At 38.1% G+C, this 13,452-nt stretch overlaps 2 protein-coding genes across 3 annotated transcripts in view; both read left to right on the top strand.

The window, feature by feature from the left end:
* The window catches only part of pard6gb (par-6 family cell polarity regulator gamma b), a 32,159-nt gene extending 27,471 nt beyond the window's left edge, over nt 1-4,688 (top strand). The window contains exon 3 of one of the 2 annotated variants that reach the window (XM_053334637.1): nt 2,754-4,688. In XM_053334637.1, coding sequence (XP_053190612.1) covers nt 2,754-3,829 — 1,076 coding nt within the window. In that variant the 3' untranslated portion in view covers nt 3,830-4,688. Of the gene's footprint in view, nt 1-2,750 lie in introns of both variants that reach the window. The other variant, XM_053334636.1, reaches the window with a different exon arrangement.
* Nucleotides 4,689-9,882: 5,194 nt separating this feature from the next.
* Nucleotides 9,883-12,098, top strand: rpz2 (rapunzel 2). The gene is made up of 2 exons (XM_053335028.1): nt 9,883-9,947; nt 11,110-12,098. The coding sequence occupies exon 2, from the start codon at nt 11,148-11,150 to the stop codon at nt 11,835-11,837; it is 690 nt and encodes a 229-aa protein (XP_053191003.1). The 5' UTR covers nt 9,883-9,947; nt 11,110-11,147; the 3' UTR covers nt 11,838-12,098.
* The last annotated feature ends 1,354 nt before the right edge of the window (nt 12,099-13,452 follow it).

Here is a 13,452-nt window from a genome sequence, read left to right as displayed (position 1 = left end):
GTGGCAACTCACAGAAAACCTGCTCTACCTGTGGCTGCTTTTCTTTCGTTGCAAAACACCTACTTCCTTATGGACTTGGCTCACACTCACATTTTCACAAACTATGAGAAATTGCTTGAATGCTGATAACTATTTATAAAAATACATGAAGTATGAGACTTTAAATTTACTTTCTTTTTAAGTAAATCAGCCATACTTACAAAGTAAGAAACTGTGTGATGAGTATGTCGGTTAGTTTACACTGTGTTAGGTTTCTCGTCGCTATGTTTCAATACAAAGTTTCTGGCATTGCCTAAAAGAGAACCAAATGGGAAATATGTTTTTAATTTTTGGTTGTCACATTTCAGAACAATAGACGACATCATTGAGGCAGAATTTACACACAGACCCTTTAAATAAGCACTCTTTCCGGTGGATTGTGACCAGTCTAATCAGCACAAGGTGTCCCAAACCCATATTTAACCCCTGTTCAGCTTAACTAAAATCTCTCTTCACCTATCGCCTGAGGATATATCAAAGTACACTCCATGTCTTTGTGTTTGTAAATTTCTTCAAACAAATTACACAAGCGTGGGCTTCTTATGGGATTTTGGAGAACAGCTGTGAGACATTACACGGAGAAAGTATAATTATAGTTGTACACATAAGATTTGTGACTGAAAGATCATCTGTCCTACTAAATTCACTGGTGATGTGGTGTGGCGCTGGTTTCAGACTGAGGTGAGGGTGTGGAGGGAGGGTGTTGCACCAGAGACCTGTAATGAGACTCTGCAGCAGTTCCCTCCAATATGGTTCCTATCACGGAGACTTGCACTTGTGGCAGAAATTCCAGCCCTGTAGCAAATCCCCTTGTCTGGATTCAATCAAAACAGCTTCTGCCACGACATGCTGAGAAATTTAAGTATATCATGCTAAGAATACCATGCCCCTTAGTTTGATGATAGTCAGAGGGTCTCACAAAAAATGGTGTTGTTAAAAAAAAATCTGATTTTAAAGGAATTTTGCTCCTTTAAAATGATAGGAGGCATTTCCCAGGCCTTTTTCTTTATCAGGTTGTTTTGGCACTGCAGTTTGGCTTGAGCTTGTGAGCACTTGATTACATCATTTAATTCTGTGCCAAGAGACGTCAATCTTCCATTTCACCCGCGCCTATTTATCATTTGTATTTTTGTGATGTTGCTTATTTTTCCCCTCATTTTATTCATTGACACTTCCCTGTGGTCTGTGTCTTTGCTGGCCCTCACAGGCTGCCTCTTTTCACGTAACAGTGAGGACATTGAAATTTCACAGTATGTCCCCAGGCTTTCCATACCCATTTTCATTCCTGAAACTGTAGTGTAACATGACATTGCTTAGTCAACATTTTGCAAAAGAAGCAAGAGGGAGCCACGGGAGGAAGAAGACGACATATATTAATGATGACTCAGCATTGCATAGGGAGTTGTATGGCAGGGGTCCATGCTTCTCTGAGGCTGGAGAGACAACTAGCCAGCTGGCTCTGCTCTCAGACTTCTTATTTGTTTCTGTGTTCTCCTTCCACAGTATACTTTTAAGATAGGGCCAGAAATTACAGTCTGTACACCCATACGCAGATGCCCCCCATACACATAATCCGTTTCATAAAGCAGGTATCCCAAACAGTGGGGCAAAGATGACTCATTGTTGTTACCATGGAAGTGCAGAAGCTGATGCTCCCGCCTAGGGACCTTCACTTCCTGTCACATCATGCTTTGCTGTGTCCAGATTTCCTGTATGCCTGAGAAGGGAAGATTAGAGTGCTATCAAGGTATTTTTTTCATTTTGGAGGATAGCTTATTACCTTTCTATTTATTACATGCCGACTCTCTAAAAAACACACGTCCTTTCTCTGAAGTGTGGCTCCTCAGAGCTTCAATCTTTCCTTCTTTATTTTATCAAAGAGAGTGCATTAGTGTGTTTGGCAATGGTTATGTTGTTCTGAAGAAGTCACTCCCCCATTGCGAGGGTGATCTAATCTTCCATGAAAGTTTTCATTGTTTCATTGGTTACTGTAAATCTCTGGTTGTAAACATCATGCTTTAACTGAGATTACAAAACAAATCTTCCCTCAGAATGTATTCTTTCCACATTGTCTTGTCTTGTATTCCTTTGAGCCACATACTCTGTAGTGGAGCACTTACTTTTAATCCTTGTATACCAGAAAGTACAATCAGGATATTTTTATGTTTGTCGAGTATTGTGTATCTGTGTGCAGAAAAGTATACTGGGAATCACTACAGCTGCTGCTTGGTAGCATAAGGGTGGGTCACCTCTGTCAGCACAGGCAGGAAAGTTCTGCTCATTCAGCATTTTATCAGAACATGCACTCACAGCTTCTTAGTGGTAGCAGCATGTGAATCCAGTTGACATTTTTCACATTTCAGTTGGGCTCATTTAAAAAAAAAAAAAAAGTTGTTCATTAAAGATTAAGGCAAGAAGTACTCAGGTCTGTTTCATGGCTTCAGTAATAAGAACTGTGTTAATGTCACATATGAAATAAAAGCCATATAAATTATTGCAGGTCTCTTACAGTAAAACTCTTTTCAAGAACATCATTGAAATAACGGTTCTTGAGTTTATAAGGCAGGTGGTTTGATTTAAAGGTGTGGAGTGTTTATGCATAGTTTTTGTTGTCCCATAATGGAAACTTTTTCTCTTGTCAGTTTAAATAGTGAGATTTTAGGACTTAATCTAGTTTCTTCTTCTTTCTGTTTCCCTTTTTTTTTGTGCAGAAGAGGTCGACTATGCTAACTTTGGCACCAACACGATAACACGCAAGAAGAAGGCAGTGGTCGCACTGCGCAACAATGATGTCAACCGCAAGCGGCCACACATCCGCATTGGCATGCCACAAGACTTCCGGCCCGTCTCCTCCATCATTGATGTGGACATCCTACCTGAATCTCACCGCCGTGTCCGACTGTATCGTCATGGCTCTGACAAACCCCTGGGCTTTTACATCAGAGATGGAACCAGCGTCCGTGTGACACCACACGGGCTTGAGAAAGTTCCAGGCATCTTCATATCTCGGCTGGTGCCCGGAGGATTGGCAGAGAGCACTGGTCTGCTGGCGGTCAATGATGAGGTGCTGGAGGTGAACGGCATTGAAGTGACTGGAAAGTCGTTAGATCAAGTGACGGATATGATGATCGCTAACAGCCACAACCTGATCGTGACAGTCAAGCCAGTGAACCAGCGCAATAATGTGGTCCGCAGTAGCAGGATCTCTGGCAGCTCAGGCCAGTCGTCTGACAGCAGCGGGTCAACTGGTTACCCAAGTTTGTCAGTAGCCTCAGTTGGGGCGATGTCCTCTGGAGCACATGGTTACCAAGACGACCTGGAGAGTGATGAGGATGCAGATATTGTCATTGAGAGCAGCCTTAAGCGGCCATCTCAGAGGTCCAATGCTTCCATAGCGTCCAGCTTGTCTCGTACAAACCAGCAGACGCCAACAACAGCCACAGGTCCGGCGGCACCTCCCAGCCCTCCCACACGTCCCTCATCGGTGGTCTCCACTGCCTCCTTCCATTCCCAACCAAGTCTTAACGGAGGCTCCCACCATCACCATCACCAACACAGCCTCAGCTACCAGCTCCACAGAGACCTGAACCTGCAACACAACCCGCACCAACAGTCCCAGCACAGTCATCATCACCATGTACAGCCTCCACATCACAGCAGCAACCCCGCCCTCCGCCACAGCAACGGCAGCCTGCACAAAATCCTCAGCTCCCTGAAAACGGACCCACGACACAGTCTTGCACTGCCCAGGGGAGGGGTGGAAGAGGACGGCACCGTCATTACCCTATAATACTTCTAAAACATCCACACAGAGACAGAAACATCCCAACTGCTCAGAGACTTAAACTGGAACACCAGGCCAAATAAATATGAGCGCATGTGTGTTATGTCAAGATACTAATTTTGTAACTTCTGTTTGTTTTTACAAGATGATTGATAATAGGAGGCTGCAAACCAGGAAACAAGAAAACTTAATGTATATATTTTTTGTATTTTTAAAAGTTCTTTTTGTCTTACGTCAAAAGATTTGTACGTATGTAATTAATAAGTATCAGAACAAAAAACTGATTTTAGGCAAGTCCACTGTATCCTAGAACTCTGAATGTGGCAAAAGCCTGATATCTTTTGTTAGTGACCACTTTTTTATTATGATTTTTTTCATTCTTATTACTGGGACCAACTTGGGGTTTGCTTATGGATGTTTTTAAAGAGTAAATCTATATTTCTTATATTCTGATAAATGCTGTGTAGAGTATGATTTTTTTTAATAGTTCTTTTATGCATTGATGATTGTGATCAAATTCTTGTATCTGTTCCAATAAATTATTCTAAGTCTCTCAAGTTTGTAAATCTGAAATGCGATGTCTGTGTTAGCATTTACATGTTTGATTCCTAAAGATTTGGATTGTGCGATTTAAAAGTCACTGATTCATTTTATTCTGGAGATTCAACTACTTAACTAGCTAATTGGTTTTTAACCACTTATGGGCAAAAACAATTTTCCCTTAAGTTATTTTCTGTATTGAAAGTAGTCAGTGCTGTATTATATATGATAAGAAAACAGCCAAAAACAAAAGAGAGAGGTAACTTGAGTCAAAAGGTTGAAAGAGTGAATAGAAATGTTTAATTGGCGGATTAAAGTTTGTGTGATTCAATTTGTGTCTGTTTAACCTCATTTTAAATCTCCTATTTCATCACTTAGTTACAGTTGTGGGAACATAATTCTGCTATAATATGATTTATTTTTTACCAAAGAAAGAAGCAAAGAAAAGCATTATCTGACAGCTTTGCCTAAACATACAGCAGAGGCATGTTGAAGACAGCCCTAACAAATTGGACAAACAAAAGACTATGTGACATCCCATCAAGATATTTCCAGCTCAACTTAAACGGACTTTGGAGGAAAATACTAACATAAAATATCAAAAGCCAAGAACTCCTCTAAAGACATGCAACTTACATCTCAACAGCATTTACCAACAGCAGCATCTGTAGACCAGAATGCATAACCAAAAAATGTTGTAAAGGGTGTGACTGCTTTTTGTGGAAAGAACAGTTTGTGCTGTAAGCATTCTGCAACTAAAGTAAAAGCAGTAAAGATAGCGTACAGAATATTTGGTGGATTTTATATTTTCCACCACAGTATCTACATCACATAGGTAAAAATCACACTCACTATTCAGATGATTGTTCAAAGCTGTTGGAACATTTAACTCAAAATAACCTCACTACAGTCATGTAACTCTACAGCTTTGGCAGTACATGTTAGGTTGAGGTTGAACGTTAGGTGCAGTCAATTACAAAGTTTCATGAATTCCCGATGTGCTCTAGACATCACAAAGTGAACATAGTGTCTCAAATAAAATAAAATGTTCCTTTTTCAGACACAACCAGTCTCTATCGTCCAGTATATGTAACCTGTATATGCAACAAGAAAGCAGCTCTCTTGGGTCAGAGGACCTTCAGCAGCAACAAACTGCTTTCACCTCTCTGCTAATTAATTCTAATCTACTGCATTTACTTGGGATGCCACTTTGCTCAAACAGCCAATAGACCATGGACACCCAGCTGGTCTGATTTGGCTGTAATCAGCAGATTGCAGATCCAGACCCACTATCCTAAATGTTGTACAATGAATCTTTGCTATCAGTGCTGTCATCTATAAATGCTGTCAATCATGTGGCAACCTGCAAATTAAGTTATATTATCAGCAGAAGATATTGATAAGGAAGTAATAAGTAATTATTGTTAGAAATAGTTTGTATCATTAATGTGTGTTAATGTGTAAACTATGGATTTTCCTCAAATGACACAGATGATCCGCTGGGGAAATTTGGAGACTTAAGTGTACCAGCCCTGTTAAATATAAAATAAAATACAAAAAACATCTAAATGAGAACATTCTATTTATTGATGTGTATAACACTCAGATGATATATTACTGCCACCCTTGTGATTTTTTTATTTGAGCATGTTCATATGTATGTTTCTCTTTTCAAAGAATTGATCATTCATAATAAGCAATAACAAAAGTAAATATGAGTATTTTGACTATATATTTTGCATACTGAAAGGTGTGAGAAACCGAAAAAGGTGTGCCTCTGCATCTGCATCAAGGACTGTGCAGACTACTGACGCCTTTTGCCATGTAGTAATTCTGGCTGCCATCTGCTGGCTGAGATTGCAATGACATGGTATTTCATGAACTGTAATACATCATCAACTGTGTTAGACTTTAGCTTCAATGTCACCACATACTGACATTTGCACCTTAACTAGAAAATGCAAGACATGTGAGGTGTGTTGGCATCCTGGTGTCCCAAAAAGCATAATCAAGCTGAATAGTCAAGGTAAGTCAAAGTGGGCTATAAATGACTACAAGACAGCAGTGAGTATCAGTTCTGAAATGATAATATCAATGCAGTCATGACGGTGTTCCATATAAATATTGGCCTTATAGTAACAATAGAAATACATTTATGAAAAAAGTGCCCAGATTATTCTTTTTCAGATTACTTCCAATGTTTCAAACACTCACACAGTAAAACTAAGTTCTGTAAAATGTAGAGGAATGCTTTGATTTGAACAAAAGACAGTCTGACCATAAAACAGGTATGACATTAATTATTATTATTTTGATAAAAGACATTCTTCTTCTTGTTGTTTTTGTTGATTTATTTAACTTGGAAAGACTTACTGAGATTTTTAGCAGTGTCATGGTCCAGAGACTGACTTGAGTTGCAATGATTATTTTCTGTATATATTTTCTTAACTAAATTATTTTTGATAAAGATTATATCGATTTTGTTAAGATCTTTGAATGTTATTCACACAACAAATCAAGGCAGAAAATAGATAGACTCAAGACATCTATAGGGCTTATAATTCAATTATCAAATAATACATAGCAGAGCCAATATCTTATGCACATGTTGATCATGTTGGCTGGTTGAATTCAGGGACGGATTTAGTGTTTGAGGGCACCAGCCAAAAGTCATCTTGCTTTACTTTTCAGCCTTTAATTCCTGCATTTAAATCTTTACTTGAAGTGAAGAGTGAAAGAGAGGAATTGGTAGCACAATGAACTTAAATGTACTTGTCTGTTCCAGATGAGGCTTTTAATTCAAATGTATTTAATGCTGGACAGATGAATGAATAGTGTGACACTGCCCCGCTTACTAATTTGACCAGTTTTTCAGGTAACATTCCCCCTTCACACATTTTACCCATTTTTCAGGTCGTACAGCCTCCTTACTTGTTTTTTTAACAACCCTACTCATTTTATGCATTTTTCAAGTAACACCAGCCCCATTCCAAATTTTACCAATTTTTTGTATAACACCATACCCCTAACTCAATTTACCCCTTTTCTGTCACAAATTCATTTGTGACAGTGGGAAAATGTTATATTTTGCTTGGTTATTGTTTAATCTTTTATCCTATTGACATGAATTGAGATTATAACACAATATAACATTGGGAACAGATCATTCTCAAGTGGCAAGTGCAAAAATGAGACTAAGCTCAGAACAACAACAGGTTATAAAAGACCATCATACCTCTGCAAACTTCTCTATCACCTTCATGACAAGAAAAGCCATTGATACAGGAAGCTAAGGAGGAGGCAGAGCTGTAGGGTGTAGCAGAAAGCACTGCAGATGATCACTTCTTACCATCACTAGATGGCGCCAATGTAAGACATTTTTATTATTTACACACAGTGGCCCTCTAAACAGGTATTCTAGCTGCTACAGAAGACATCATAGATTGAGTAAAGCACTTTAAATAGTTTTTGTGTAATGAGATGTACTGTACAAATTAAATTATGTTGCCTCTCAACAAGTACGGGGGACGGACGGTACAGAGGACAATGAAGATGAGGTTCAGGATAAATGCTCAGATGGCAGAAGACATTCAGAGGAAGATGCAGGAGGTGCTCAGTCCATATAAATAGGAAAGTCCTCTTGAATATGAACCGATGGAGAGAAGAAGGTTGCAGGTTTGGTGGAAAATAATACTGATGTCCATAATACAGTTGTCAGCTGTTCACCAGTGTAATGTATTCCCCAAACCCATGCATTTGTTTGTCGACTTAAATTTGTGTCTTGTTTCCTTATTACATTATTCTGTATCAGAATACTTGTTAGAAAAATAGGTATTTTGTTTCTGTAGCTATAAGATACATACACAGTGTAGTGCAGTGTGCACCACAAATAAAATTCAATTTATCTTGAGTGTATCACAAAAGCTTGACAAATAAAACTGAGTTGGTTTCTCTGATTGGTTAGATACCAACATAGGTGAGAAAATATCTCTTTTTAATTAGGGTGAACTAACCCTTTACATTTTCTTTAAATGTATCAGCAAAATTATGGAATGTTACTTTGATGTGTTTATAAATTCTGAAAAGTAATTCAATAAAATGGTATCTGGTTACTGGCTGGGGAGAGGGAAGTCTGGGCTTCCCTGCTTAGGCTGCTGGCCCCGTGACCCGACCCCGGATAAGCAGAAGACGACGGTACGGTATCAGGTTACTGATACTGGTTTAAAGGTGTGTGGACCTAATTTTGCCATCTCCATATTATCATCAATATAATGTGTTTTTGAAATCATGTTTGCATTTGTTTGTGTGCTTAAACCTGTACCGTGTTTCCTTATTGCCTAATTATGATGATACATGACTGTATCAGCATTGACAATGGTAATTTAATGCTAAGTAAGTTTTATAAAAATCAGCCTATAAATTAAGTTTCTTTTATCAACACCACAAAATCACATCATAAAAATGAATAATCTTCAACTTACAACCTAAGTCTTCCATATCTAAATTCAAAATAGGTATTTTGTTTCTGTAACTATAAACACACACACACACACACACACACACACACACACACACACACACACACACACACACACACACACACACACACACACACACACACACACACACACACACACACACCATCTCTTGAGACTTATGTTGAATTTCACTGTATTTCTGTACCCTGGGTCACTTTCTTTGCTTAATTCTGTATTTTACAACCACTATGACAACTTCTCCTACAAGAACTTTTTCTGTGACATTGTGAATTAAATATATACACCGATCAGCCAATGTTATCAGCCAAAATTGGCCTATTACAGATGGTGGGTTTCCAATGCCACATAACAATGACTACTATCAAAGCTCAGAACTTATGAATCAGATACATTTTATTTACAATGTAACAAAGCTGTGTTAGTCTGCAGAGTAACCAAAGTCTTACTGTCTGACATCTTCCTTTTAGACACTTCTATGTGATCATTCAATATGTGCACTTTGAACAGTGATTCAAACACAATTTCACATGGCAGGCAGCAGGTGCACAATGATCAAACAAATAAGGGTAATTGTGCCTGAATTACACAAACAGTCCTTTGCATGGACATTTCAAATATATGAAATATATTTAAGATATATGAAATTATTTCATATATCATTGTGACAAATTTACAAACATATAACTGTTCAAAACACATTTGAACAGCAGTGATACTAAAACACATCATCAAGTCATTCTGGTCATTCTGGTTCCTGGTTATAAAGTGGGACTTTATCTATTTACTGATCGTATCTGTGGTATCTGGTCACCCGTACTGGTTTGGAAGGTATGTGGACCTACAATTAACACAACAATGAAAATGATACTGTCATTCACTGTGGTTTGAGTTAGCTGCTGCAGTGCACTTAGAGGAACTCCCTTCCTCCCTTCATCCAATCAGCACGAGGCATGCATGAGTCACTTCCTCATGTTCACTCCCTTATATGGCAGAGGGAGGCTGTCTTTATTTAAGGGAGGAAAATGGTGGAACGTAAGGAGAGAAAGCTTCAGTAGACTAGAAGAATATCAACAATTATATCACTGGTGAGTTAACATGTGCTGCGTGAGTGCTTTGTAATCTTTGCTCTGAAGGATGTGTGTATTGTGTGTGATAGCTGAGTCAGCTGGGACTCATTCAATACAAGCAACGTACTTGATGGTTGATTTGTGTTTGTGAATCAGGAAATGAGAGATACTGGCTTAAAAACACTACAGCAACATGTCTAGACATAATGTATGAAGTTAAAGGTGCCATAAAGGTTTTGTATATTATTTATATATTATATTATATATATATTTAACTGTTAAAGAAGACAGATAAAAGGTCCCAACTCGGTAACAACTTGTTTATTTCCAGTCTTTCCTGTGTTACTATGTAGACACACCCACTGTTGTCCCAGAGTCATTTTTTACAGAAGGACAGCATTGAGAAGACAGATTCATGTCAGAACTATGATTGCTGATTGCTGTAGTATTTGCAAACTGTAGACTGAAGTGCTTCATTATGAACAATATTTTATAAAATGCTTTTTCCAAAACACAATAATTTGCTTTATTTTTATCTGAATGGTTAATTCAGCATTCAGATAAAATAAAGTTTCCACTAGAGCTGCAATGATAGGTTGATTAATCGATTAGTCAATTGAACAGACACCTATTTTGAATATTTAATAATTGTCTGAGTCATTTTTAAAGCTGCTGGAAATTCATGGGTTTTGCACTATTGATTGATGATTGATTCAATAGATAAAAGGCAGGTTTTACATATCATCTCAGCTTTTTAGGTGATTAATTTTAGAAAATTATTTGTAGATTAATCAATAATGAAAATATTTGTTACTCCTTGCCCTAGTTGTCCCTCTCTCCCCACGTGCTGAAGGTCTGTGTCACAACAGCAAACATAAGACCCATTGCAACCTGTTGCCAGTAACATAAGTGTGTAAGATGACACCATTTGCAATATGACAAATGTGCAGCAGCTGGTGACATGTAGGCTGTGGGCTCAGCAACCTGAGAGTTTGCCTTGTTTTAAATTTTTATGGTAATACTAGACAACAAAACCATTTGAGGACCTCTGTGACCAATCATTATATTAAAGAACTGGTTGGTTTATCATATCCAGAAAGATTTTGAGCAGATGCTGAAGGTTCCAGAAAGAGTATGGATGATTTTATAATCCATATTTTGCTTTTTTCTGTCTTTCTAGTGTCAAGACCTTAACGTGGCAGAAGAAAAACAGCAGTGATGGCTGATGCAGGACAGGTCAAGAAAACTGCAGCCAAGGTGTTGTGCGCCGTGGAAAAGGTGTCCTCTTTCGCCTCCTCCATCGACCCCATCTTTGGAATTGTCTCTTCCCTGGTTGGGGTGGCTCGCAAGGGCTTGATGGATGATGAGGGCCATGCTCTGGACAAGGACTTTCAGGCAATCCACACCAAACTGGAGAGCATCTCCCAGAAGAACCAGCTATGCCTGAGACAGATCCGCATTGATGAGGTGAACGAAACCTATGGCAAGTACGAAGAGTTCATCAAGCACCAGTACACTGCCTTCAACAACATGGTGGCACAGATGAAGAAAGATCCCGACAACAACCAGCGCTACATGGAGACCTTTGAGAAGATTTATGAGAGAGACAAGAGTGACATGAGCCTGGATGTGTACTACCGTGGTGTGATGGGCATCAACTTGCTGTTTGGAAGACCCCTGCTGCAGGTGTACCTGGATAACTGTGAACGTGACCGTGAGATCATGGAGCGCCGCTGTTCACACATCACTCACCTGTTCCACATAGGTCTCATCTCCCTTATGGCCTACACAACTGTTACAGAGGATGACGAAGATGAGGTGCGCGAGAAGTGGGCCAAGAGGGTGCTGGATATCCAGATGAAGATGCAGGAGGTGCTCAGTCAGTGCGAAGACAAAAGCTCCTCCTGAACGTGGACCAGCAGGGTCCGGACGTTGGTGGGGACCAGTACCAAAAATTTATAATCTCAGCTGTGGACCAGAGAGAAATGACAAATCATGTTATAATATAAATATATAACAGAAGCATGTTTTCCTTTGTTTGTGCATTTGAGCTCTACTTGATATTGTTATTGTATCAATTTGATGATATATAAACATTGTATTTTATTGTTGTTTTAAAGAGACCACTAAGTTACAGCTCTTATGTGTTACATGCCAATAAACACATACATTTTATACAATGTCTTCAACTAAAATATGTAAAGTAGCTGATCAAGTCCATTTCATATCCATTACAACCAATACTTCGAAACTTGGAAAAAGTGCTATACTATAATTTATTATAAGTGAATGGAAGATTACTTTACATTCATATAGGGAACACACACACACACACACACACACAAGCCCTCCTCTTCTTGAAAAACCACCTCTTTAAACATCAGTTGAATTGATCTAGACATGAATGAAACAAAAATGTCCTTTTATCTGATTGCTTAATATAATATATCCACACTATTGAAAAGGGGCCTGTCAACAAGTGATACAATAATAGTGTCTTTATACTGTCAGGAAATAGATTATATTTAGACTGGGTGGAAATGACAGAAAAGAAAGATTAGGTAGGCCAATCTCACTGATCTCCAAACAAGCCAAAATTAGAACCACCAATTAGTCAACATGATCAAGAAACTGGTAAACAAAAAGAAATCCATTGAAACAATTGTATAAAGCTGGTAAAACCTTTTGGACTAAAGCCAAACTTTAATGTATCTTGAGGAAGTTTGAATAAAATGACATACAGGATATTTGTTCTTGTATTGTAGATACTTTTCCACGTGATGGTAGGGTGCAGCTATAGCAACCTGAAGTTTAGGGTTTAAAAATGTCACTAAGTGTAAATGTCATACAATGAAAAGTTGAAACAGGCTAACAAAAACATATCTCATACTATTATAGTGAAATAAGAGACATTCAAGTTAATTAACTGTGGAGACCCAAAGTGTAAAATATAGATTCAAACATTATGAAAATCATTTGAATGAGTACAGACAAAATATAAAACATATATTTTCACAAAGTGTAATTGTTACCTTTCACCCATGCACTTTTTACCCACACTTGCTTGAACTGTAGCACTTTATCTTATCCAATCCTATACAATATCCATCTTTTTACATATTTTGTTGTTATATTTTGTGTGTGCTATCTGACATCATCTTTTATTGATTTTATTGTTGCATACAATATACATGCACACATACACATGCACATACACAAACACACACACACACACAAAGACCTCATCTTCTTGAAAAAAGAGTTCTTCAAACAGAAACAGAAACTTCATTTATCTGATTGCCTGATCCAGTATATCTACACTATGTGGAAAGGTCAATATGTAAGGAAATAGGTTATATTTAGGTTAGGTTGGCAAGGTTAAAACAGGAGAAAATGACAAAAAAACAAACAAAAAAAAAAAAACACAGAAGTGTATGAAACTGGCCAAAAACAATTATATATTCGGTCATTGTGCTACTTATGGATGGAATTATAGTGAAAATAAATGATTCCCCTATTTTCC

This window comes from Scomber japonicus, chromosome 15 (genome assembly GCF_027409825.1).
Source record: "Scomber japonicus isolate fScoJap1 chromosome 15, fScoJap1.pri, whole genome shotgun sequence".
NCBI classification, from domain to species: Eukaryota; Metazoa; Chordata; class Actinopteri; order Scombriformes; family Scombridae; genus Scomber; species Scomber japonicus.
This window is presented reverse-complemented; position numbering and strand designations above follow the sequence as displayed.